This window comes from Pleurodeles waltl, chromosome 4_2, assembly GCF_031143425.1.
Source record: "Pleurodeles waltl isolate 20211129_DDA chromosome 4_2, aPleWal1.hap1.20221129, whole genome shotgun sequence".
In the NCBI taxonomy this organism is placed as follows: Eukaryota; Metazoa; Chordata; class Amphibia; order Caudata; family Salamandridae; genus Pleurodeles; species Pleurodeles waltl.
In genome coordinates, this window is record NC_090443.1 from 34,611,718 (window position 1) to 34,639,180 (window position 27,463).

The window sequence follows — 27,463 nt, forward strand, 5'->3', positions numbered from 1 at the left end:
TCCAGCCCACAGGGAACACCCTCCTTCATGATAAAGAGTAAGCACATTAACGCAACTGGCAAGAGGGTAGGGTCGGTGACTCTACTGACTGCCACATTATTAATTTAGTAGGGCTCCTGTCCACTACCAGTGGGAAGAGATGAGGGCCCTACTCCAGCATCTCTCTGACCAATACTGCAAAAGGAGAGAAGTGATTGTTGAGGAGAAAGTTAAATAAAGCCACTATTCGGTGTGTGCGTGTTAGATTCTGTGGATACATCTGCCAGAGTGGTGAACACCTCAGTGGTACACCACTCCTGGCAGCTTGTCTCTGGGTTAAAACCAGACGTCCAACATCATCTCATCAATCTGCCCTTTGATGGAGAAGACCTCTTCTGTCTGCAGTTTGATGAGGTGTTGGAAAAGATAAAGAAGGACACCAACACTGGACACCCTTCAAGTTCATTCAGCCAGGGGCTCCTTTTGAGGGCAAAAGATAAGGGGCGGGGTCTAAGGTTACTTCTCCCAATCCCATGTTGTCATCAGAACGCCAGCAGCAGAATTACCACCAACAAGGAAATAGGGGTTATGAATGGGAAACCTTCAGGGATAACCGCTCCAGAGGTCAAGGCAGAGGTACTCGATCTATCTCTCAAGTATTGACTTGCCCTGCATCCCCTGCAATCACAATACACCTGTCGGGAAAGGCTACAGACATTTCTTCCCCGCTGAGAGGAGATAACCACAGAACAGTGGGTTCTATTCCTGTCAAGCTCATCTCACACCACCAAACATCCCACCTCATGCATACACCTTCAGCCCAGAACACCTGGCTCTTCTGGAAAAAGAGGTCCATGAGATCCTTTTCAGAGGCACCACAGGCCCTGGCCCCCTCAATGCTGGGGAAAAGTCATTTACTCCCTGTACTTCCTCATCCTCTAAAAGGCTGTCTCCCTCAGGCCAGTACTTAACCTAAGGCCTCTCACTAAATACATCCTCTCAGAAGATTTCCACATGATCACCCTACAGGATGTCATCCCTTGCTGCAACCAGTTGACTTCAGGGCCACAATACATCTGAATAATGCCTACTTTCATATCCCCATCCATCTAGTCCATTGACACTACCTTCTCTTCATGGTAAGTAGCCAGCGCTACCATTTCAAAGTGTTGCCCTTCAAAGTTACAACTGCCCCAGTGGTCTTTGTCAAATGTCTAGCAGTTCTAATTGCCCATCTCGGAGGGAGTGGGGCCCTCCGGTCGTAACCTACTTAGACAACTGGCCGATCAGGAGTGCAAGCAGAGAAGATTGTTTAGGCCACACCCAGCTGATAACTCCCTGCTCTACAATATTGGCTTTACAGTCAACCCACCAAGTGTCATAACACCTTCTTCAGGTGCAGTTGTTCCTGAGAGCAGTCTCTGGCAAAGCTTACCCAAGTGAGCGAAGGATGACTGCATTCCAGCAGCTACTGCCTGTAAGGAAATGCCTCCTTGGCATGGTTACCCCCTGACTTTTTGCCTTTGCTGATGCTATGTTTTGAATTGAAAGTGTGCTGAGGCCTGCTAACCAGGCCCCAGCCCCAGTGTTCTTTCCCTAACCTGTACTTTTGTATCCACAATTGGCACACCCTGGCATCCAGATAAGTCCCTTGTAAATGGTACCCCTGGTACCAAGGGCCCTGATGCCAAGGAAGGTCTCTAAGGGCTGCAGCATGTCTTATGCCACCCTGGAGACCCCTCACTCAGCACAGACACACTGCTTGCCAGCTTGTGTGTGCTGGTGAGAACAAAACGAGTAAGTCGACATGGCACTCCCCTCAGGGTGCCATGCCAGCCTCTCACTGCCTATGCAGGTATAGATAAGTCACCCCTCTAGCAGGCCTTACAGCCCTAAGGCAGGGTGCACTATACCATAGGTGAGGGCACCAGTGCATGAGCACTGTGCCCCTACAGTGTCTAAGCAATACCTTAGACATTGTAAGTGCAGGGTAGCCATAAAAGTATATGGTCTGGAGTCTGTTTTACACGAACTCCACAGCACCATAATGGCTACACTGAAAACTGGGAAGTTTGGTGTAAAGAAATGGCTCCCTGTTGCAGTCACCCCCCACTTTTTTGCCTTATACTGATGCTGACTTGACTGAGAAGTGTGCTGGGACCCTGCTAACCAGGCCCCAGCACCAGTGTTCTTTCCCCTAAAATGTACCATTGTTTCCACAATTGGCACAACCCTGGCACCTAGGTAAGTCCCTTGTAACTGGTACCCCTGGTACCAAGGGCCCTGATGCCAGGGAAGGTCTTTAAGGGCTGCAGCATGTCTTATGCCACCCTAGGGACCCCTCACTCAGCACAAACACACTGCTTGCCAGCTTGTGTGTGCTGATGGGGAGAAAATGACTAAGTTGACATGGCACTCCCCTCAGGGTGCCATGCCAACCTCCCACTGCCTGTGGCATAGGTAAGTCACCCCTCTAGTAGGCCTTACAGCCCTAAGGCAGGGTGCACTAAACCACAGGTGAGGGAGGGCATATGTGCATGAGCACTATGCCCCTACAGTGCCTAAGCAAAACCTTAGACATTGTAAGTGCAGGGTAGCCATAAGAGTATATGGGCTGGGAGTCTGTCAAAAACGAACTCCACAGCCCCATAATGGCTACACTGAATACTGGGAAGTTTAGTATCAAACTTCTCAGAATAATAAACCCAGACTGATGCCAGTGTTGGATTTATTAAAAAATGCACACAGAGGGCATCTTAGAGATATACTATTTTACCCAATTGTTCAGTGCAGGACTGACTGGTCTGTGCCAGCCTGCTGCTGAGAGACGAGTTTCTGACCCCATGCGGTGAGAGCCTTTGTGCTCTCTGAGGACAGAAACAAAGCCTGCTCTGGGTGGAGGTGCTTCACACCTCCCCCCTGCAGGAACTGTAACACCTAGCAGTGAGCTGCAAAGGCTCAAGCTTCGTGTTACAATGCCCCAGGGCACTCCAGCTAGTGGAGATGCCCGCCTCCTGGACACAGCCCCCACTTTTGGCGGCAAGTCCAGGAGGAGATAATGAGAAAAACAAGGAGGAGTCACTGGCCAGTCAGGACAGCCCCTAAGGTGTCCTGAGGTGACTCTGACTTTTAGAAATCCTCCATCTTGCAGATGGAGGATTCCCCCAATAGGGATAGGAATGTGACCCCCTCCCCTTGGGAGGAGGCACAAAGAGGGTGTACCCACCCTCAGGGCTAGTAGCCATTGGCTACTAACCCCCCAGATCTAAACACGCCCTTAAATTTAGTATTTAAGGGCTCCCCTGAACCTAAGAATTTAGATTCCTGAAACTACAAGAAGAAGAGGACTGCTGAGCTGAAAAACCCCTGCAGAGGAAGAACAGAAGACACCAACTGCTTTGGCCCCAGACTTACCGGCCTGTCTCCTGCCTTCCAAAGAAACCTGCTCCAGCGACACTTTCCAAGGGACCAGCGACCTCTGAATCCTCTGAGGACTGCCCTGCTTCGAGAAAGACAAGAAACTCCTGAGGACAGCGGCCCTGCTCCAAAAGAACTGCAACTTTGTTTCAAGTAGCAGATTTAAAGACCCCTGCAACTCCCCGCAAGAAGCGTGAGACTTGCAACACTGCACCCGGCGACCCCGACTCGACTGGTGGAGATCCAACACCTCAGGGAGGACCCTCCGGCGACTCCAAGACTGTGAGTAACCAAAGTTGTCCCCCCTGAGCCCCTACAGCGACGCCTGCAGAGGGAATCCCGAGGCTCCCCCTGACCGCGACTGCCTGAACTCCATTTCCCTACGGCTGGAAAAGACCCTGCACCCGCAGCCCCCAGCACCTAAAGGAACGGAACTCCTGTGCAGGAGTGACCCCCAGGAGGCCCTCTCCCTTGCCCAGGTGGTGGCTACCCCGAGGAGCCCCCCCCCCCCTTGCCTGCCTGCAACGCTGAAGAGATCCCTTGATCTCTCATAGGAAACCATTGGAAACCCGACGCGTGTTTGCACACTGCACCCGGCCGCCCCGCGCTGCTGAGGGTGTACTTTTTGTGCTGACTTGTGTCCCCCCCCCCCCCGGTGCCCTACAAAACCCCCCTGGTCTGCCCTCCGAAGACGCGGGTACTTACCTGCTGGCAGACTGGAACCGGGGCACCCCCTTCTCTCCATTATAGCCTATGTGGTTTGGGCACCTCTTTGACCTCTGCACCTGACCGGCCCTGATCTGCTGGTGTGATAACTTTGGGGTTGCTCTGAACCCCCAACGGTGGGCTACCTTGGACCCAAAACTGAAACCTGTAAGTGACTTACTTACCTGTGAAACCTAACAATACTTTAGCTCCCCCAGGAACTGTGAAAATTGCACTGTGTCCACTTTTAAAACAGCTTATTGTGTTTTATGTAAAAAGTATACATGCTAATGTAATGATTCAAAGTTCCTAAAGTACTTACCTGCAATACCTTTTTAAATGAGATATTACATGTAGAATTTGAACCTATGGTTCTTAAAATAAACTAAGAAAATATATTTTTCTATAACAAAACCTATTGGCTGGATTTGTCTCTGAGTGTGTGTTCCTCATTTATTGCCTGTGTGTATGTACAACAAATGCTTAACACTACTCCTTTGATAAGCCTACTGCTCAACCACACTACCACAAAATAGAGCATTAGTATTATCTCTTTTTGCCACTATCTTACCTCTAAGGGGAACCCTTGGACTCTGTGCATACTATTCCTTACTTTGAAATAGTGCATACAGAGCCAACTTCCTACATTTGGTATCAAACTTCTCAGCACAATAAATGCACACTGATGCCAGTGTACATTTTATTGTAAACTACACCCCAGAGGGCCCCTTAGAGGTGCCCCCTGAAACCTTAACCGACTATCTGTGTAGGCTGACTGGTTCCAGCAGCCTGCCACAACCGAGACATGTTGCTGGCCCCATGGGGAGAGTGCCTTTGTCACTCTGAGGCCAGTAACAAAGCCTGCACTGGGTGGAGATGCTAACACCTCCCCCAGGCAGGAGCTGTCACACCTGGCGGTGAGCCTCAAAGGCTCACCCCTTTGTGCCAGCACCGCAGGACACTCCAGCTAGTGGAGTTGCCCGCCACGGCCCCCACTTTTGGCGGCAAGGCCGGAGAAAATAATGAGAATAACAAGGAGGAGTCACTGGCCAGTCAGGACAGCCCCTAAGGTGTCCTGAGCTGAAGTGACTCCAACTTTTAGAAATCCTCCATCTTGCAGATGGAGGATTCCCCAATAGGATTAGGGATGTGACCCCCTCCCCTTGGGAGGAGGCACAAAGAGGGTGTACCCACCCTCAGGGCTAGTAGCCATTGGCTACTAACCCCCAGACCTAAACACGCCCTTAAATTTAGTATTTAAGGGCTTCCCTGAACCTAAAACTTTAGATTCCTGAAACTACAAGAAGAAGAGGACTGCTGAGCTGAAGAACCCCTGCAGAGGAAGAACAGAAGACACCAACTGCTTTGGCCCCAGACTTACCGGCCTGTCTCCTGCCTTCCAAAGAAGCCTGCTCCAGCGACGCTTTCCAAGGGACCAGCGACCTCTGAATCCTATGAGGACTGCCCTGCTTCAAGAAAGACAAGAAACTCCCGAGGACAGCGGCACTGCTCCAAAAGAACTGCAACTTTGTTTCAAGGAACAGATTTAAAGACCCCTGCAACTCCCCGCAAGAAGCGTGAGACTTGCAACACTGCACCCGGCGACCCCGATTCGACTGGTGGAGAACCAACACCTCAGGGAGGACCCTCCGGCGACTCCGAGACCGTGAGTAACCAAAGTTGTCCCCCCTGAGCCCCCACACCGACGCCTGCAGAGGGAATCCCGAGGCTCCCCCCGACCGCGACTGCCTGAACTCCATTTCCCGACGCCTGGAAAAGACCCTGCACCCGCAGCCCCCAGCATCTAAAGGAACAGAACTCCTGTGCAGGAGTGACCCCCAGGAGGCCCTCTCCCTTGCCCAGGTGGTGGCTACCCTGAGGAGCCCCCCCCTTGCCTGCCTGCAACGCTGAAGAGATCCCCTGATCTCTCATAGAAAACCATTGAAAACCCGACGCGTGTTTGCACACTGCACCCGGCCGCCCCCGCGCTGCTGAGGGTGTACTTTTTGTGCTGACTTGTGTCTCCCCCCCGGTGCCCTACAAAACCCCCCTGGTCTGCCCTCCGAAGACGCGGGTACTTACCTGCTGGCAGACTGGAACCGGGGCACCCCCTTCTCTCCATTGAAGCCTATGTGTTTTGGGCACCTCTTTGACCTCTGCACCTGACCGGCCCTGAGCTGCTGGTGTGGTAACTTTGGGGTTGCTCTGAACCCCCAACGGTGGGCTACCTTGGACCCAAAACTGAAACCTGTAAGTGACTTACTTACCTGTGAAACCTAACAATACTTTAGCTCCCCCAGGAACTGTGAAAATTGCACTGTGTCCACTTTTAAAACAGCTTATTGTGTTTTATGTAAAAAGTATACATGCTAATGTAATGATTCAAAGTTCCTAAAGTACTTACCTGCAATACCTTTTTAAATGAGATATTACATGTAGAATTTGAACCTATGGTTCTTAAAATAAACTAAGAAAATATATTTTTCTATAACAAAACCTATTGGCTGGATTTGTCTCTGAGTGTGTGTTCTTCATTTATTGCCTGTGTGTATGTACAACAAATGCTTAACACTACTCCTTTGATAAGCCTACTGCTCGACCACACTACCACAAAATAGAGTATTAGTATTATCTTTTTTTGCCACTATCTTACCTCTAAGGGGAACTCTTGGACTCTGTGCATGCTATTCCTTACTTTGAAATAGCACATACAGAGCCAACTTCCTACACTGCCTCTTTTTTATATTTTTTTAGCCATTCCGTCCTTTCATAGTTTGACCAGTGATGAGCCTCCTAAGAATGATGGCCTCATGCATAGCCATAGTCCCTCGCACAAGGCGCATGTGCGTCTGCTCCAGGAGTGCCTCTAGACATTGTGGTCACAAGCAAAATGTCTCTGGGAGGATTTGGTGTTAAGGGCTGTAGGAGCTGGTTCTTTATATGATATATCAAATTGAGATATATTGTGCAAAGAGTCCAGGGGTTCCACTAGCAATCCCAAGATGCTCTTTTAGGAGTCAGTGTGTTCGAGCAGCCCTAGGCTTATCAGAGAGGAGTGTTAGACATTTGCAAATACACACAGACTCAATAAATGACAGAGACAACTCAGGAAGAAGATCCACACCATTTTACAAAAATAACAAGTATCTTTATATATGTTTGGGCATCAGAATCAATACAATCAGGTAAGTATGTTTTGCAAGAAAAATACTTTAAAGTTTCAAAAGTAGACAGTGCATTTTTCAGCAGCTGCAATGTTATCCTATGAGAGAAAAACAAGTATTGCATTCAGGTATAGGACAGGGACTTACAGGGCCAATCCACTGGACTTAAGTATTGGGCAAGGGTCAGGACTACGCCAAGAGGTCAGTCACCCCATCCAGCACCGGGATGGCTGGGTGCAGAGGTGTAGTCCGGCGTTGGGTGCCCAATGTTAGTGGGGATCAGTCTGTTTGAAAAGAGTATGCTGGTCTGGACAGGGATTCCAGCTGAGGAGAACCAACAGATGGGTCTAAGTCTTGAGATGCTCCAGGGGGTGAAGGGGCACCTTTGGTCCTCTTGTCCACAGGCCAGGGACGACAGGTGTGGAGGTGTCCTGAGGCATTGGGTTTTCTCCACCAGGAGCACTTGCGGTTGAGGGGGCCTGTGGACAGACTGCCGGCGGCGTCAATGAATCCACAGTGGGCAAATCCAAGATAGGCTTTATCTCTGGTGGGCTGGGGAACCAAATTGGCTCATTTCAGCTCGGGCTAGGTGGCACGGGTGCAGTAGTGCTTTCAGGTGCTGGGTTTTTGTGGTCCGGAGTCCTCTCAGGTCTCTTTGGGTGCCTACAAGACGCAGGAAAGCAGCTCAGCTGCTCCACAGGAGTTCCTGCATCTTTGTTGAAGGCAGGCCCCCCAGGCATTTGGATGCACAACAGGTTGTAGGCCAAATCAACTTTGGTGCAAATCGATGGGAACAGCAGACAGGCCGGCAGGGATGGGGCCAAGTCAGGTGCTTCTTTCTCGGGCTCTGGATTTGTGGCTCTTGACTTTTCTTCTTAAGTCAACAGGAATGTGATTTCCTGGTGCCAGTGGCTCCCCTAAATGCTGAATTCCTGAGGGAAGTAGGCATAACCCTGTCCCAGAGTTCCTAAATCTGTCAACACCAAGATGACATTTTCTAAATGTTATGCCCACGTCAGGCAACTCACCTTAGGGTGGGAAATGACATGAGGGGTGGACGCGCCCCTCTCTGAATATTAAATCTCCTGCCTGTCCTAGGCAGGTCATCCTGTTGGGTGGGGTATGTAACCACCTCTTCCAGAGCAGACTTTGTTTATGACTGCTGAGAGCAAAGCTCTCTTGGGGGGTCAGGTTTTTATCTGGTGATGACAGGCTGGCTAAAAGTGGTCAGTCTACATATGTGTAGATTATATGCTTTCAGGGCGTACTTCTAAGGTGCCCTCTGCATGCATGTATTAATAAATCCATCACTGGCATCAGCGATGGTTTATTAATACGAGATGTTTATTAGCAAACATCCCTATTTTCAGTGAAACCATCATGTAGCTATGGAACTTGTGTTAAACAGTGTGCACGTGTATTTAAAATGGCTTCCCTGCTCCCTCACTATGTCTAAGAATCGACAAAGACATAGCAGGGGCATATCTGCCCTTATTGATATGCCTTCACATGCAATATAATACTCCCTGCCCTAGGGCTGTAAGGCCTGCTTTAGGGGTGCTTTACCTTTATTGTACGTAGTGTTAGGGGACATGGCACATGGCACATAGGCTGTGTGCCATGTTGTGTTTTGACTTTTAGCTGTATCAAGATATGCATCCTGCAATGTCATTCTGCATGTGCTAGATGAGGGATCCCAGAGGGTGGCACAATACGTGTTGCAGCCCTTGTGGACCCACTGTGGTACGCGTGCCCTAGCTACCATGGGTAGCATTTACTAGGGACTTGCAGGAGGGCCAAAGGTATTGCCAATTGGGGAACAATTGCACAGTTTTAGGGAAAGAGATCTGGCACTGGGGACCTGATTTGCAGGATCCCACTGCACTTTCAGTCAAAATTGCAACATTTACCAGGCCAAAAATAGTGGTGACCATGTCAAAAAGGGGCACTTTCCTACAAAGGCCAGCTCCAATCACTCTCTGTAGTGGTAGAACAGCAACAACCTGTTGCCCAGAAGGCCTTTCACAGACCCAATTCTGCAGGTAACCATTACCTTGGACGCATCATTTACCAGGTAGGGGGGGCATCTCAGTGACAAGATAGTGCATAGTGTGTGGCCACCTCATCAACTGGGTCTCCACATTAACCATCTGGAACTTTGGCCATGCACCTAGCCTTCAAATACGTTTTTCTCCCAGACATTGAGGGCAAGATGGTCCTGGTGTGAACTGGCAACATAACCACAGTGTTTTACCTGCAAAAACCAAGGTGGAACACACTCTACTCAACCCTTAGCAGTAGCTCAGAAAATTTGACCTTGGTCGATCCACCATAAAGTGCATCTCCTGGCAGAGTACCTGCTGGGGGTCCGCAGCAACTTCGTAGACTTGCACAGCAGGACGAAGGAACAAATCCAAGAGCGAGAACTTCACCCACAAGTTCTACTTCCTTATTTACCGCAGTGGTTGAAGGAGGGCGGGGGAGGCAGTTGTACAACTCTTCGTCACAGGCGAAAATCGAAAAAAATGCCCAAGCTTCACCTTCAGGTTTCCACTCCCCTCCGCCTGTGGATAGTGGTGTGTGGATAAACTGATCAGGGATCTTTGCATATGCTTTTCTCTCTCTCCCACTTCTTCCGTACATGGTGAGGAAACTGCAGCAAACATCTTTCATCCTCACACCGGTGGCTCCCATGTGGACCAGACAACCATGGTTCTCAACCATTTTAGAGATGTCTGTTACCCCATTGAAGAAGCAACCCAACAGTCCTGAACTTCTCACACATAACCAAGGCACAGTCAGACACCCAGACCCCAGGAAACTCAATCTAGCGACCTGGCTCATTAGGTCCTAGAGTTTGGCTATCTCAGTTTACTTCAAGAGTGCATGACCATGCTGAAAGAAGCTAGTAGACCTACCGCACACACTTGCTATGTGGCTAAGTGGAAAAGGCTAGTTCACTACTGTACCCCCCAACCCATATTAATGCCCTTATGTCTGTAGTACAAGAAATTATATATTACCTCTTACATTTATGAAAATCAGGGCTAGCTTATGCCTTGATTCACCTACACCGAGCCACTATTGCTGTATACACATAGAACAGGGAACACCTCTCACTCCTTAAGATCCCTGTCATCAAAGCCTTCATGGCGAGCCTTAAACATGTCCTCTCTCTCAGATTGCCACCTGCACCAGTCTGGAACCTGAACATTGTCCTTACCGGACTCAAAGGACCTCCCTTTGCACCACTCCGTCCTTGCCCTTTGCAGTTCTTCTCCTGAAATGTCACCTTTCTGATGGATACAACTACCTGTGGATTCCTCACCTAATGAATACTCCCATGGCGCCAGCCTTCGACTGAAATCTTCTTCCTAGCTTCTGCACGTCGACGAGGACGTCACTCTAGCCCGCGCGACACCGTCTGACGTCATACAGGCAATAAGAGGTCCTCGCTGACGTGCCGACGTCAGTTCCCTTTTTTCCGTGCATTCGAAACGGTTATCTTCGAGGGAGCTACTGTTACTTTCGTAGCTACAGTGTATTTTCTGCTACGAAGTTCTTCTCAGCGGTAATAATGTCTCAGAGGAAGTCGGGTTTCAAGCCCTGTCGAGAGTGTGGGGGCAAGATGTCCGTTACAGATCCTCACTCCGACTGTCTATGGTGTTTGAGCTCCGAACACGACGTCGTGACTTGCGATTCATGTCAGCACATGAACCCGAAGGCCCTCAAAGAACGTGAGGCTAAACTATTCATGGCGAAGTCGAAGAAAAAGGAAAAACATCATAAAAAGTCTTCTTCGCCAAGGTCTCATCGGCGTCATCGAGACTCCCGGCGCCGTAGAGATTCACGGTGTCATTCCAGCAAGGAGACTCGTTCGCGGTCGCCTTCGGCTCGGCGTCGGAGAACTTGGGAGGTCAGTCCCACGGTCACGCCGCATCCATCGACGCCGTTGCCCTCTCCGGCGTCACCGACTTCGCTTGGACAGGCGTCTGTGATTGAGGTGATGCAGCCTCTGGTGTTGTCTCCGGCGTCGGGGTCGCCTTCGATCCAGGCACCCCAGTATCCGGCTTTTTCCACCCCTGGAGCCGATAGTACCGCATTCCTGAATGCGATGTATACCATCTTTCAACAGATGGCTCCAGGGGGTGCTCCGGCTGGTCCTTCGGGGCCTTTGGCCTTTTCATTGGGTGATCCTGCGCCTCTACGGCCGGCACCCTTTATGCCCTTTCTCCCTTTTGGGAATGTGGGCTCGGCGCCGGTGGCCGCTCCGGTGGCTTCAGAGGGATTGGCCCCGGAGGTTTCCATCCCGTCGACATCAGGATTTCGTCCTGTGACTCCAGTGGGTCCATCGGCTCCAAGATCTCTTCGTTCTGCTCCTTCAACGGCGCCGAAGCTGCCTGTGGCGCCGGACGCGGCGTCGGATACTGCTGGAGATCGGCGCCGATCTTCGACTTCGGCGGAGGCCATGTCGACTCCGCGTATCGAGCAGAGACTACATTCGTGGAGGCGTGCTCTCCGTCTTTTGGAAGAGCAGGAGTACCAACGAGTCCTGGAGGAAGGAGAGGTTGAGGACTCTGGAGATGAATTGCATGGTCTGGATACGGCCAGTGGGCTGGATACTTCCCCTGAGTGGGGCCTTTCATCTCCAGGGGAGTATACGGAGGAGGCTGATACCTTTCACGCTGTGGTAAGGAAGGCAGCTAACTTTCTGGACCTGCCTTTGCCGGTGGCAGAGGCGAAGCAGAATTTATTGACGGAGGTATTGCATCCGGCCTCTGCTGCAGCGGAACCTCTCTTGCCGTTTAATGAGGCTTTGCTTGATCCGGTGTTAGAGGTGTGGAAGAAGCCAGTATCTTCCTCGGCGGTTCATAGGGCTGTGGCCAGGAGATATCGAGCTGCACCATCTGACCCTGGCTTTCTTTCTAGACACCCTACGCCGGAGAGCTTGGTGGTGCAAGCCTCCTGTTCATCGAAGTCAGCGCCTGGATCTTTCCCGACGGTACCTGGAGACAGGGACTCCAAGAAGCTGGATGCACAATCCAAGAAAATACTTTCATCTTGCAGTTTGGCGTTGAAGGCCACCAACGCAACTTGCATTCTGGGGAGATACATCCATGCTCTGATGGACGATATTTCATCTTCATTTACGGAGCTTCCCCAGGGACTGGATGTTGTCTCGGACGCCCAGGCTGCCGCAACCCAGATTATCCAGTCTGGGCTGGACACAACTGACTCGGTGGCTAGGGCGATGGGCACGGCTTTGGTGGCAAGGAGACAGGCCTGGCTCCGTAATTCAGGGTTTTCTGCGGACGTGCAGTCGACCCTATTGGACCTCCCGTTTGATGGGGACAGACTGTTTGGAGCCAAGGCAGATTCGGCCTTGGAGCGATTTAAAGAGAGCAGGGCCACAGCCAAATTGTTAGGGCTGCAAGCTCCTTCTTCCTCTGCCTCTTCCAGGTTTTTCAGGAGGTTTCGTGGATTTGGGCGTGGCTCTTCCTCCTCTTCCTTTCGGGGGAGATTCCAGCAACCCGCCTCTTCCCACCCTTATAGATCATTTAGAGGGAGAGGTAGGGCCCGCACCAGAGGAGCCTCTCAACAGCACTCTGCCTCTTCCTCGTCCTCTGGAGGGGTGCAGCAGGGAAAGCAGCCTTAGGCTTCCACCATTTCCCACTCACTCCTCTCCTGTAGGGGGAAGGTTACGGCATTTTCTCCACAAGTGGGAGACTATTACAACGGACACTTGGGTTATCAGTGTTGTGGGAAAAGGCTACACCCTTCCCTTTCGGGAGTTTCCGCCCCCCATCCCGTCCGCCCATCTTATTGTTCAGAAGAACACCTCCTGTTGCTAGAACAGGAGGTTCAAGTCCTCCTTTCAAAGTGCGCGGTGGAGTTGGTACCAGAGCAGGAAAGGGGTCGAGGTTGTTACTCAAGGTACTTCCTGATTCCCAAGAAGGATGGTCGGTTGAGACCGATCCTGGATCTGAGGATCTTGAATTGGTTCCTCAAACAGGAAAAGTTCAAGATGGTGACCCTAGCACAGGTGCTTTTGGCATTGATCAAAGAAGATTGGATGGTGTCTGTCGACTTGCAAGACGCTTATTTTCATATCCCGATACTCAAGTCGCACAGGAAGTATCTCCGGTTTGTGGTAGGGTCGCAGCACTATCAGTTTGCGGTCCTCCCGTTTGGTCTTATTTCAGCACCTCGAGTTTTCACGAATGTGATGTCGGTGGTTGCGGCAGAGCTCAGAAGGAAGGGGATAGCAGTATTCCCTTACTTGGACGACTGGTTGATCAAAGCCAAGTCTCCGGAGCTTGTGTTGCATCATCTGCAGTCAACAACCCAGTTGTTGTTCGACCTGGGCTTTTCGGTGAACGTGCCCAAATCTCACCTGGAGCCCTCTCAGCGCCTCCTGTTCATAGGGGCAGTACTGGATACAACATTGAATCGAGCCTTTCCTCCGCCTCAGCGGATTCAAGACATTCAGGCGTTGGTTCCAATGTTTCAAGGTGGAGCGGTCATTCCAGTCCTCAAGGTCCTTCGTCTGCTCGGTCTGTTTGCCTCCTGCATACTGTTGGTCACGTATGCTCGCTGGCACATGAGGGCTCTTCAGTGGTGCCTCCGAAGGCAGTGGTCTCAACACAAAGGAGATCTAGAAGGTGCGGTCAAGATCTCCAGAGATGCTGCTGTGGACTTGAAGTGGTGGATTGCGAGCAACAATCTTTCACAAGGAAAGCCGTTCGCGCAGTCGCCACCAGTGGCCACGGTCATAACGGATGCTTCCACTCTAGGGTGGGGAGCTCCTCTGGGGGATCTGGAGATCAAAGGAGTTTGGTCTCCAGAGGAACAGATGTTTCATATCAATCTGTTAGAGTTACGGGCTGTACGTCTGGCTCTCAAGGCCTTCCTCCCTTCCCTTCGTGGTCAGTCGGTACAGGTCCTGACGGACAATACTACCACGATGTGGTACATAAACAAACAGGGAGGAGTAGGGTCGTACCTTCTCTGCAGAGAAGCTCTTCGACTATGGTCCTGGGCAAAGGACCATCAGATTTGCTTGGTAGCAAATCATCTGGCCGGGGTCTTGAATGTACGTGCGGACAGTCTCAGTCGCCAATTCTCGGCCGACCACGAGTGGCGTCTCCATCCAGATCAAGTCCGTTTAATCTTCCAGATGTGGGGGTTTCCTCGGATAGATCTGTTTGCCACTCTGGAGAACGCGCATTGTCCGTTATTCTGCAGCCTCCAGTATCCGGTGCAGGGAGCATTGGGGGACGCGTTTCTGATAACCTGGTGCGACCAGTTGCTTTACGCGTTTCCCCCCATTCCCTTGATTCCTCGAGGGTTGAGGAAGATTCGCCAAGACCGGGCCAAAGTCATCTTAATAGCTCCGGATTGGCCAAGGAGGGTGTGGTACTCCGACCTTCTCCAACTCTCGCTGTGCCCTCCGCTCCGTCTCCCTCTCAGGGCAGACCTCCTCTCGCAGTCGCAGGGGCAGGTTTTACACCCCAACCTCCAGAGTCTACACCTACATGCCTGGAGATTGAACAGGGCAACCTGAGTTCCTTCTCTCTCCCGCCTGATGTAGTGGATGTTATATTAGCGGCCAGGCGACACTCCACTAAATCTATCTACGCTAATAGGTGGTCTAAATTTGTTGTGGTGTGGAGAGAGACAGATTGATCCCTTACATGCTCATCTGTCGGACGTTTTGTCTTTTGCTCTGTCTCTAGCGCAGAAAGGTTGTGCAGTGGCTACCATTAAGGGTTATTTGTCGGCTTTGTCAGCCTTCATTTGTCTTCCAGACCAACCATTGTTATTTAAATCCCCTATTGTTCTCAGATTCTTGAAAGGTCTTCTAAATAAATATCCTCCAAAACCATTCGTTATGCCTCAATGGGATTTGTCCTTGGTCCTTACTTTCCTTATGGGGTCCCCTTTTGAGCCTATGCATTCTTGCCCCTTAAGGTATTTAGTTATTAAAACAGTCTTCCTGGTGGCTATAACATCTGCAAGGAGAGTGAGTGAGTTGCAAGCCTTATCGGTAAAACCCCCTTATACAACTTTTTATGGGGATAAGGTGGTGTTGAGGACCAAGGCTGCTTTCCTCCCGAAGGTTGTTTCACCTTTCCATTTGGCCCAGACAATTACTTTGTCCACGTTCTATCCTCCGCCTCATCCTTCTAAGGAGGAAGAGAGACTTCATCGCTTGGATCCAAAGAGGGCGTTAAGCTTCTTCATTGATAGAACGAAGGATTTCAGGCTGGAGGATCAGCTGTTCATCGGATACGTGGGCAAGAGGAGAGGAAAGGCAGTCCACAAGAGAACACTCTCCAGGTGGGTTGTTCTTTGCATTAAAATCTGTTACTCTTTAGCAAAGAAGGATCCTCCTGATGGCATTAGAGCTCATTCCACCAGAGCTAAGTCGGCCACTTCGGCCTTGGCCAGGGGTGTTCCTGTGGTCGACATCTGCAAGGCCACAACTTGGTCGTCCCTTCACACTTTTGCAAAACATTACTGTCTGGACTCTGAGGTCAGAAGGGACGGCCATTTTGCACGGTCAGTGCTGCAGGATTTCTTGGTTTGACCATTTAGGCACCCACCGCCGGGCGTGGTACTGCTTTGGGACTCTATTCATTAGGTGAGGAATCCACAGGTAGTTGTATCCATCAGAAGAACGACTTACCTACCTTCGGTAACGACTTTTCTGGTGGATACATTAGCTACCTGTGGATTCCTCACGGTCCCACCCGCCTCCCCGTTGCCTTTCTGGTCTTACCAAGTAATCCTTGAGTGCGCTCCTCTTGGTCTTCAAGGCTGCAATAGATTTTGTATATATGGATACTTGTATATGTGTATATATATATATATGTGTATATATATATATATATATATATATATATATATATATATATATCTTTTTGTATATACATGATTTGCATATATTTGTTTGTTTGATTTAAAAAAAAAGAAAAAAGGAGAGTTATATTAAATCTACAGCCATTTGATTGCAATGTTATGTGATTTACAATGTTATGGGATGTTGCCTTGCTCTTTCATTGCATTGGGTTATTATTCTCATGCACGTAAAAAAATGTTGGTACTGACGTCGGCACGTCGGCGAGGACCTCTTATTGCCTGTATGACGTCAGACGGCGTCGCACGGGCTAGAGTGACGTCCTCGTTGACGTGCAGAAGCTAGGAAGAAGATTTCCGTCGAAGGCTGGCGCCATGGGAGTATTCATTAGGTGAGGAATCCACAGGTAGCTAATGTATCCACCAGAAAAGTCGTTACCGAAGGTAAGTAACTCGTTCTTTTAGCATCCATATTTTCCCTTAGAGGTATTAGTGAACTACAGGATCTCACACTACAAGAGCCTTTTTCCTCCCCCAGTTACCAATGGCAGGATGCCCTTATGAACCAACCCCTAATTCTTTTCTAAGGTTGTCTCCCCATTCCACCTCAACCAGATAATTGAGCTACCGGTTTTATTCCCCATGCCTGACTCGGTAGCAGAGAGAGAGCACTATTCACACTTTACGTCAAGCGTAGATCTTTGTTGTCTTTGCACAACTTTATAAAGATCATCCAGTATCAAAGGCAGGTAGTCGGGTGGCTTGTTAAATGTATACAAAGCTATTACCTTAAAGCCAAGAGAACCCTACCTCCACCCACAAACAGGTCACCATCAAGGCCTTTCTGGGGAATATACCCATAGCTGACATCTGTAAAGCTGCAACGTGGTCCAATTCACATACCTTCACAAAGCAATACTGTGTGGACATTCTGGCTAGGTAACTCTCCTAAGGACTTTGTTTCAAACTTCTGCACCGTCCACTGGTAAGCCACAGCTGAATGAAGTACTGCTTTATAGTCACTGCAGACCATGTGTATCTAAAGCCACAGATGCTACATACAGAATATGTTACTTGCCTGTAAGCATCTGATCATCACATGTAGTGCTGTAGATTCACGTGCCTACCTGCTTCCCCAAAAGCCAGGGTTTCCTACAGATATCTTCAAGCTACATAATTATTTACACTACACTCATGGACGCCTTCTTGTCCTACTTACTATTCCATACCCAGTTTCTCCCACTGTGCAGAAATCAATTGAACAATGGAGCCTGTGCCTATGCACGTTCATTACCAGAGGAGGAGTTACTGAGGCGTTGTGATTCAAAAGACTGTTTAAAAAAAACTTTGTACTAGACTGAGCCCAACACTAGATAGCAGGAGTATGCAGAGCATGTGAATTTACAGCGCTACATGTGACAAACGGATGCTTACTGGCTAAGTAACATAATCCTTTCATGGATCCAGAAGGTCACTATATTCGAGGCCAAGAAATCCCTTGCCAGTTCTAAGCCAGAAGAAGTCTTATCTTCATTAGAACACAGATAGAGGAACATCACTGCATCTCCTAACCATTCACATGAACGACTACAAAACCTCTCTAGGTTAATCTTAAAAGTACTCTCTCCTGATCTTCGTGGAAGGTGAATGACATTCTATAAGAAATGGGAACAGACTCTCCTCCTTTACCCAATAAGTAGCCAACTGGCCACCATCCAGCTGTACAAATATGATGATATGTGAGGTAAAAATGCTGAACTTTAAGAGGTCAGTAGAGAGACTTCCACTACCAAAGAGGTTGAGGGTGCTAATTTAGATGCCCTTTTCCTGAAAATTGATGGCGGTCTCAGGCCAATACTACATCAGTTTTTCTCCAACCAGTTAACCGGAAAACAAACATTAGAATGCCCCACATTTTATGGGCCCTAAATTAGATGACACGTTTTGCAGCATGAGTCCTTTTCTGGATTCACATACTGTGCATCTCATCCACCGTCGAGTGGGTGGGTCCAGAATTGTGTATTGTTCTGCTACTCTTTCCTTTTTTTTTTTTGTGTGTGTCGTTGACCACCTCTTGGTGGTAAGTCCATCCTCTGTGTGACGTAAGATGGTGCCCCGGACCTTCCTGTGCGTGGTCGCCATCTTCAGATTCTTCTTTCTTTTGGAGTTTCTTCTTGTTCGCACTTCCCATCTTTTTTAAATGTAGCTCACCTCTCCTGTTTGCTTTATCCTCCTTCCACTGTGTCTCTGGAAGCAAGCTGTAACTGGGTGATGAGCCCTCACTAGGGCGAAAACAGTCCTGGGTTGCTTGTGTTGCAGTACAGAGAGGACCTGGCCTGCCAGTTTGGGCTGGGCTGTTCTCATTGAAGCAGGGTCAAGACTGATTTGCATGTAGCTGGGTCCAAATTGGGGTGGCATGGTGTGCCAAGTAACAATGGATTGTGTTGCTGCCCTTATTAATTACTAGTAGCTACGATTAATTCAAGCATTCCATTAATAACTTTAATTGTATAGTTTAAAGTTACTGGACCTCTGTCAAGCAAAAACCTGGTTTAACCCACTTGCGTTTATGAAAAATTACAGCTTAGATTAAGTTGTGAAGAAGGAAGCCTGCTTTGCAATTTCCCAATACTGGAGAAAATCTTGGAACTATTCAGAGCCTCTGAATGCCTTTGTTCTTAGATGATGAATTTGCAGAAATATTTGTTTCCAGATTTTGCAATATCGTCCTGCAGATGCTTCCTCGTCCTCCCAAATCCTTCCTTCCACACGACACACTGCTTCTGAGTGACTGATTAATTATTTGATTTTGCTTTTTTTGTACTTGTTACTATAATGCTGCCACTGTCTTGACGTCATTGGCGTGAGTGGTACATTTATGGGCATGCAACATTAGCTTCATGGGTGACAGAGCAGATCTGTGGTTGATGTCAAGATGGTGCCACTTAGTAGTGGTCTTGTAAAAATTTGCAGTTCCAACTTCAGTCCTAGTCAAACTTAAAAGTTGGAGATTCTGCCAGAAGATAGTGTAACAGCTACCAAAAGTATTTCTGAAGGTAATGTAACAAGGAATCATTGTCACTTATCATCTTTGTCACTTGCCTTCTTTGTTACTGCCCTCCTGCTCCCTCACTGCCTTTTACCAGTCTTAACCTTTATATTTGAAACCCACTTTTATATATTTTTTCCAGAGCTAACCCATGAATTTCTGCAAATCCTGGAGAAAACCCCAAACCGTCTCAAACGTATTAGAAACTGGAGGGTGAGTGTTTGTTGTCTCGGGGTATTTGTGGGTCAACTTTGGCTCTAGGAAGACATGTTGGCTATCTTGAGGTGAAGAATTTTGGAAAGCACCTAGATGGCATATTTTCACATACACAACAAAAGATGTATGATGCCTTTGCCCATCACCGTTTAAGCTGAACTCAGAGGCCCGACAAAAGAATTTCACCGGAAGTCTGACCATATCTGCAAGGAAAAACTGCCCATGATAACTATGCATGTGTTCACCAAACAGGTGCCACACGCTTGAAGAACATACACTTGCCAGCCAGTCAGGTATGTCCAGTCATGCCCAAATCTGCAGTCCAGCCAGTGATAACACTGTGGATAAGTGGGTAGTGTGATCTCTTCATAGTTTGAATAGGTGCAGCCCCGAGGCTGGATTGGAGTGAGTTTTTTTCAAAGTGGTTGCCACTTGTGTGCCTGCTTGAGCTTATTTATTTAGGAAGTAGCTGATTCAAAACACTAATCAATAAATGGATAATCAACTAAATTTAGAGTATGCGTGTGAAAAGGGGCTAAATTATTTTGTAGATTAACAAAACAACAGCTGCCAGGTGACTGTTCTCTGACGCCTTCGGTCAATTCTGACATTTTAGTTCAATCTCTATATGTTGGGATTTTTTAGCCATAACAGTGTAAAAAGCTAAACTTCTCATGTAAATTGCATTATGCTGATGGTTGAAAAGCCAGGACTGGCTGATGCTTCCAGATGTTGAAATACTTATCAGCCTTGTAAATATCAAGACAAAATTTAGTTTGTCATTTTCTGCCTTTTTATTTAAGATGCAGTCGAGTGGGGTGCACAGAAGACGGCCTTTGAAATAAGGATGGGAGTAACCTAATGCTAGCAGACAAACGTTAGCACTGCTGTAAAAAAGTGGGGGGAGGAGACATGCTGTACACCACATTGCCCAGGGAGGGGGCAGGAAGGTTTGGTATTCGAAAATAGCAATACCCACAACCTCACCCCTCCTTGATTACAACTTTGGAGGAGGGTGTTAATCTGTCCCAAATGTGACGGATATACCATCCGCCGTATTACGAGTCCATTATATCCTATGAAACTCGTAATACGGTGGGCAGGATATCCGTCACATTTGGGACAGATTAACACCCTCCTCCAAAGTTGTAATCTGCCCTGAGTGCACAAGCAGGGGGACACAACAAGGGACAAAAGAGGAGACAGAGTGACAACAAGGAAATGAGAGAGACTGCTCCTTGAAAGTTGCATCTATTCTATCTCAGTGAACACTTGTGCTTATTTCTGCATTTAAGTGGGCCGCTCACAACCCTTTTAGAAGTGTCAATGACTGTAAGTCTTGAATCAGAGCTTGAATTTGAGTGACGCTCCCTGTTGGGTTATTTCCCCACCTGCCGACAGTTCGGCTTTAGACATGGTGTGGTGTTTGAATAGTTCCATCGAAATTGTGTTATATTATGTTACAAAATGCGCCTGTTGCGTTTCTGCACTATTAAGAGGCAGGGGACTGCTCACGACCTTTGTGGAGGTGACTGCAAGGGTATGCCTTGGCACCAGGCTTGCATTTGAGGGCTACTTCCCGTGGAATTGTCAGCTCTGTCTACTCATTTTATAGAAGGTACACTCACACAGAGCTCAGTTGCGTTAAGCGATGACAAACACATTGTAATAGCCATTTAACTGCTTGTCAGCGAGCATCGGGCACGTCACACACCTTGAATGATAATGACCAAAAGTGAGGAACGTGCTGGAGTGTTCCAGTATCACTGATATTCCGGTTTTGAAGACAATGGGAAATAATCAAAGCTGCCCCTATAGCTAGATATAGACACCAGAAACGCCTATATCCAATCAGAAAGTGAATTTTTGAAAAGGACATGACATATGGGAAATTTGTAACAAAACACCTTAAACAGGCGAGGTTACTTTTCTACCTGGATACCCTTGTTTTCTCCAGGGCCATGAAAATGTAATTTTATTTTAAGAACAATTGATAAACAATTTTTTGCTGGTCATTTCAGACGTGTGATTAGGAGATTTTACTCTTGCGCATATACGATAATGCCAGGCAAATGTAACAAGGAAATTAAAGATGGGTGTGCTTAGTTCAGGGAGCAAAAGGCACCTGAGATAGTAGGTCGCTATTTTAGACTGCCGAGGATTGAATTTAAAGCAGTGATATATCCACGCAGTATCAAACCCCTTTAAGGTTGTGCTGGGATTCATCCCTTCTGGAAAATGAAAATATTTCCAGCCTACCGTCAAAAGTCAGATACCCATTATTTTATTCTGTCATGTGGTTGTTGAACAATAAAAGGACACTCATTGGCATTCATTGTCAGATGTAACTACAATTCTTCGAACTCTTTGCTTTTTTTAAATTGTTTATATTCAAATTTTGGTGCAACCCATACACAACATGAGTACAAAAAGTTCAAGATGCATACCAGCTGTTACATCAGGACAATAAGATGTGCCATTCTTGGAACAAAACATAATTCAAGGGCGATTATTCGTCAGTGGAGTAGTATCATAGCACACAAAGCTATAACATGTCCGGATTAAATACCAGATAGTTCAATAACTTCCCCACTTAGTCATGCAGTGGACAGGGTGGCTACACTATGCAGACTTTGAACTGTCTAGCTCATGTGTTGCATCTGACAAAAATTCCAAACTGGAAAGGTAGGCCTTAAACCCCTACCTTTCAAAAGAAGAGTTTCCAATATAGTCCATATAGGAGTGCACCCAGCTGAATGCTTCTGGATGCATATGTGGGATCTACAGGTGGCAAAGCTCCTCACAGCCTAGCTAGTCTCCTTACATGATGCCTCTGACTCCCCTCCCACGACACACCACGTCAATAGATGGCTGTCCACGGCGCCAGAAATAGCCAAATCAGCGATACTGCGCTGCATGAAAAAGGCCCATATTCCTTCCCTCAAGAGCTGGTTGTACTGCATGTATGACACAGATCATTTTTGAGAGATTGATCTACAAATTAAATAACAAGCTACAAATCTTTGACGAGGTCTGGGGTACATTTCTCCAGGGTTCAAGATATCCAGGTACCTACTTGATCAAGGAATACACTACACCAGTCATGCTGTTGTCTCCTAAGAGATCCCTCAGATAATATCCCCTCCTCCCCAGTACCTCCCTATATACCAACTTGGGTTCTAATGCATCGCTGTGGACTGAGGGCCTATCACCCCACGTCCCTGTACGGCAGATCCAGGCAGAATGACCTACCGGGAGCGAGGTCTACCAACAGATGAGCCCACACTCACTTCCTATTTAAGTCTCCACGAGTCCGTGGGTGGCAATACTAGCATCCTTAGTTCCTGTTGAAGGGGACCCTCATGTCCCCACTAGAGTCTCATTCCAGAATTTTCCCTTCCTACACAGCGTTTCTCTCTATACTTACTACCTTTACTTTGTGAGATTCACATGTCATTGTTCATTAGCATGTCATTTATCATTGTTGGCTCCACTAAAGGGGCATGGTGTGATACCAGAACTAAGGTTTGCAATATGTCCTTGTTGACTATATTCCATTATATTGCCTCTCATTGTGACCCCTGCCTGTATTCTCTGCTGTAAACTTTTGAACAGCTCAAAAAAAAAATGTAAACAAGAATAGAAATAAAAAAGGAAAGCTTATTGGGGTAAGGGGTCCTCAGAGACAGGCTTCTTACATCAAAGGAACCTCAAGAAAATGTAGACGTAGCGATGCCTATGTAAATTTCTTCTCTTGGTGGATGTGGAGTCCTGAAACACTAGGGTGCAACCTTGGAGTTTAACTAGGAGCCCCAGTAGAGAGTGTAACAAGGCCACTCAGATTCATAGTCACCCAGGAGATAGCAGATACCCTAACCCCACTGTTTAAGGAGGATTCCCTCTGGACCACGGATTTCCTTAACTCCCTGTGCCAGAAAGACACTGAAACTGGTACCCTGTAGATTATCAGAGCTAGAGTCGGTGGTCGATGATATAGTGCTGTCAGATTTACCTCATATTTTTTAATGAGGGCTGTAAGCAGAATAAACAAGTTCCAGTTAGTAATATACAGGAAACGTTATTAACTAAAAGAACCATCTCTTAGCAAAAAAGGGAACGAAAACAAAACAAAAGGCATTGCTTCAATGAATGCTAACCCTTCTACTAAACGTAACACTTAAATTACCAATTTTAAAAATACAAAGTTGGTCAAAAGTAAAAGAGGCAAATAAGCATGAGTGTTGGGGAGCTATCTGTATAATGTATAGTGCTAGCAAGAGAATTAACTTATAAGGATATTAAGATCTAAAATCACGGAATTTTCAAAACTGAATTAATACAAAATATAACCTATATGATTCATTAAATGAAAAAAAAAGAAACAAAAAGAGAACAAGCTTACACAAAAACATCCGAACAAATCATACATTCAGTTTGCATCGAAGAGATAAGGATATAGGGTGCAGTAGGATATATAAAACCCAACATACATTAATGTTGTAATTCAAATCAAAAACTTTTATCTAAAGATGATATATTAATGTATGTATTGTCCATTCTCTTGATACATGAGCATAGTCCTAAATCCATATCCATTGATTAAACGATTCAGTCAGTAACGAATGAGAGGCGGAACAATGCCAACTTTTCGATCTCCTAAGTTGTAAATAAGTGAGACCATTCTCAGGACCACAGACACTAATGAAGTTCCATGGTGACCCGAACCAAATGCAAGAAAGTAGTTGGATGTTTGTCAGCCTAATTAAATATCTTACAATACGCAACGCCAATGCATCAGCTAAGGCATTATTATGAAAAAAAAAACACATGAACACAATGCATAGTCATGAAGCTCCGCCGAACAATCAGGAGAGAGTGTTAGCTGTGTACAAACAGACAAAGCCTTGGCTTGGGATATGACTTTTCATGTGACCACTTCCTTCACATGTACCCCAATGCCATCAAAGAGCAGGAGGTCAAGCTCTTCTTGGCCCACATTATGGATGACCGTAGTGGCGTTAGGCGGTTGAGGACAAGGTCAAAAACCAGGATAAGATCCAGGTTACTTTCTTGTTCATCCCCATCTTTCTGGTCTTCGAGGAGAAAGAGGGAGCCATCACATGCAAAAGAGGAAAAAAAACACTCCTCTTTACCCAGTAGGTCCAAATTCAGGAATGAGCCTCTGCCTTGCCCCTGTTCTCTCCTGAGCCAGCATTAGTGGTGTTGTCCCCTCAGACTTTGCTGGCACCTCCCCCTCCAGCGCCGATGTCTATACCAGCACCAGCATTCCCCAAGTTCTTTGCGCCAAGTACAGATCCAGGATTCTTCTTCCAGGCTAAGCTGGACATATTAAGGAGAGCAGTCGTCCCTTCTGATGTGCCTGCAAGTCCCATGGGACATTTAGGGGCTCCACTTGGAGTACAGACTTTGGTACTATGCGGGAGCCTTTCAACTCCAGCTGGTTTTTGCCCTTTGCCAGGCCCCTCATCAGAGGTGCGGACTTCACTGTCGATCCTGACACCGGTTCTGGTGCCACCTCCAGCTCTGTCTCGGTCTACCACACCACTGCCACCTTCGATGCCCCAGGGTCCTCCACGATCTCTTCTACCTTAACCACCACTCTTGCATCATGTCAGGAGATCTAGACGAGAAGCTCAGACCTCCTAGATGAAGAATATTCCAGTGGGAATGATGTAGTGACTAAAGGCAATAGTGGGGCACTATTCACAATCTCTCGGGTCAAACTGAGACCAACATTGACCAGACAGCTATGGAGAGTCAGATGACACGGACCCATAACCCTCCTCTGACACTTACAACATACTGCCTCTACAGAATTCCACTCCACTGGATACATCATCCTGCATTAATATTGACATTGCCCCTGGTGTAGTTGAGTGGAAATGGCTTGCATCCACACAGTGCTTAAGAAAACAGCTGAGGTGTTGAAAAGCCTTCTTTTCTTGGTAGAATATCAACTGAATATCTCAACTGAGGTCCTACAGTCAAACACCACCAATGAGGGGCCTCTTCTTCCCTTTAATAGGCGGAAAATGAGCCATGGTCTAAGTCCACATTGTGCCCAGTTGTAAACTGCACATTAGCATGGCACTGTAAACTCCTGAAAATCCTGTCTTCTTATCCTTTCCAGAAGGCTTGCTGGTTCAGGCCTCCTGCACTACTAAGCTGAATCCAAGAGCTTTCCTTACCCTGAGAAAAGTAGGTGGTACGGGGGAGAAACGACCTTTCTGGCAGGCTGCCTAGATCTGCGCTCACTAAATATTGCTTTCCTTTAGGGATTCTACTCCCACTCCCTTTAGATGGTGGTCTGATCTTTTGGACTAACCCAGGGGCCATTTTGCAGATGTATTCTTTGAGAGACATGAAGCTTCCTCTTACATCATCACTGTGGGCCTGTACATGGCAGACTGCATTGCCTGGGCCATGAGTTCTTCTGTTAACCCTTAGGAGGCATGCCTGGCTGCACTATTCCAGGTTTTCCACAAATGTACAGAGTACTGTAATAGGCATTCCTTTTGACAGGGAGCAACTTTTCGGTCAGAAGACAGTGCTAGAGTGCTTTAAAGAGAGCAGAGCCACAACCAGATCTCTGAGGCTGGTCAACAGCAGCAGAATCTCATTGTCTGGCAGTGCAGAGGCAAGGGATGCGGCCATGAGATTCAGCCTTTTTCCTCCTCCTACCCAGCACCACCAGGGATGTCACAGTATTCTGTGAAGGAGTACATTATGCCGGTGACCGGTATCAACTTTTATACGAACCTGGAATACCATTACTTTGGAATGTGGATCTTGCAAATCATTCAAAAGGGGTGTACCCTAGCCTTCAATAGCACCCTCCCCAACATTTCATTGCTTCCAAAGACCACCTATGAGTCCTGTAGCAGGAAGCGGATTCTGCTGCAGAATGGAGCAGTGGAGTTGGTGCCAGAGCAGGAATTTGGGCAGAGGTGCTACTCTGAATTTCTAGGTTGCCAAGAATGATAAGTGGTCTTTGTCCAGTCCTAGAACTTGTGCCTGTGCAGGGAGATGCTCAGGATGCTGTCTCCGGCTCAGGTTTTCCTAGTCCTGGATGCAGAAGACTGGGTGATGTCCCTCAGCTTGAAAGAGACATGCTCTGATATACCAGTCATGCAGGAAATACAAATGTTTTATGGTAGGTTCCACTGATTACCAATTTGTAGTTCTTCCTTTTTGGTTGACTTTGGCACCTTGAGGCTACGCCAAGGTGATGGCAGTTGTCAAGGCTCATCTCAGGAGGTTGGGGATCACAGTGCTCCCATGCCTGGACAACTGGCTGCTCAAACCTGGTTTACAGCATAAGGTGTTCCACCACCTGTAGATTACTGTATTACTATTGTTGGACTTAGGGTTTTCAATCAACATGTCCAAGTGTTACCTGGAGTCCTTCCAGCTCCTCCTTTTCATATGCGCAGTAACTGGATATGACCTTGCAACAGGCTTTCATTCCTCCATAGAGGATCTAGGACATGCAGGAAATGATTCAGATGTTTTGGGCGAGAGCTCGGATTCCTGTCTTGACAGTTTTACACCTGCTCTGCCTGTTGGATTCTCACATCCTCCATGTCACACGTGCACACTGGCATATGAGGGCCCTCCTGTGGTGCCTCCGCAGATAGTAGCTCCAGCAGCAGGGAGGTCTGTCAGATTCCATTGTGATCTCCAAGGCAAATGGAGGAGAACCTGTCTCAAGAAAAGCCATTCTTTTCTGTGCCTGTAGTGTGAACATGTTGGTTACGGATGAATCTACCTTTCGGTGGGGCGCGCATCCTAGGGAGCTGGAGATCAGAAGGCTCTGGTCGCCAGAACAGAAATTGCGCATCAATCTGCTGGAACCCAGGGCAATGTGACTGGTCCTCAAGGACTTCCTCCTTGTAGGAAGCTGACCTGGTGTGTGTGTGGTGTGCGCACCAATGATATTATCACCTTGTACCAGGTCAAAGTATCCCTATTAGTAGGTATAGTCAGTGTCTAGGAAGTCAGGCTCTCTCGAGGTAGCTTTGGATGAGCAGCCAAGACTTATCTAGGAGACATG

General features: G+C 47.7%; 1 protein-coding gene across 1 annotated transcript in view; it reads left to right on the forward strand.

The window, feature by feature from the left end:
• CCNT1 (cyclin T1) overlaps positions 1–27,463 on the forward strand; it is a 118,195-nt gene that overhangs the window by 66,443 nt on the left and 24,289 nt on the right. The window contains exon 8 of the mRNA XM_069230505.1: positions 19,316–19,386. Coding sequence (XP_069086606.1) covers positions 19,316–19,386 — 71 coding nt within the window. The remainder of the gene's footprint in view (positions 1–19,315; positions 19,387–27,463) is intronic.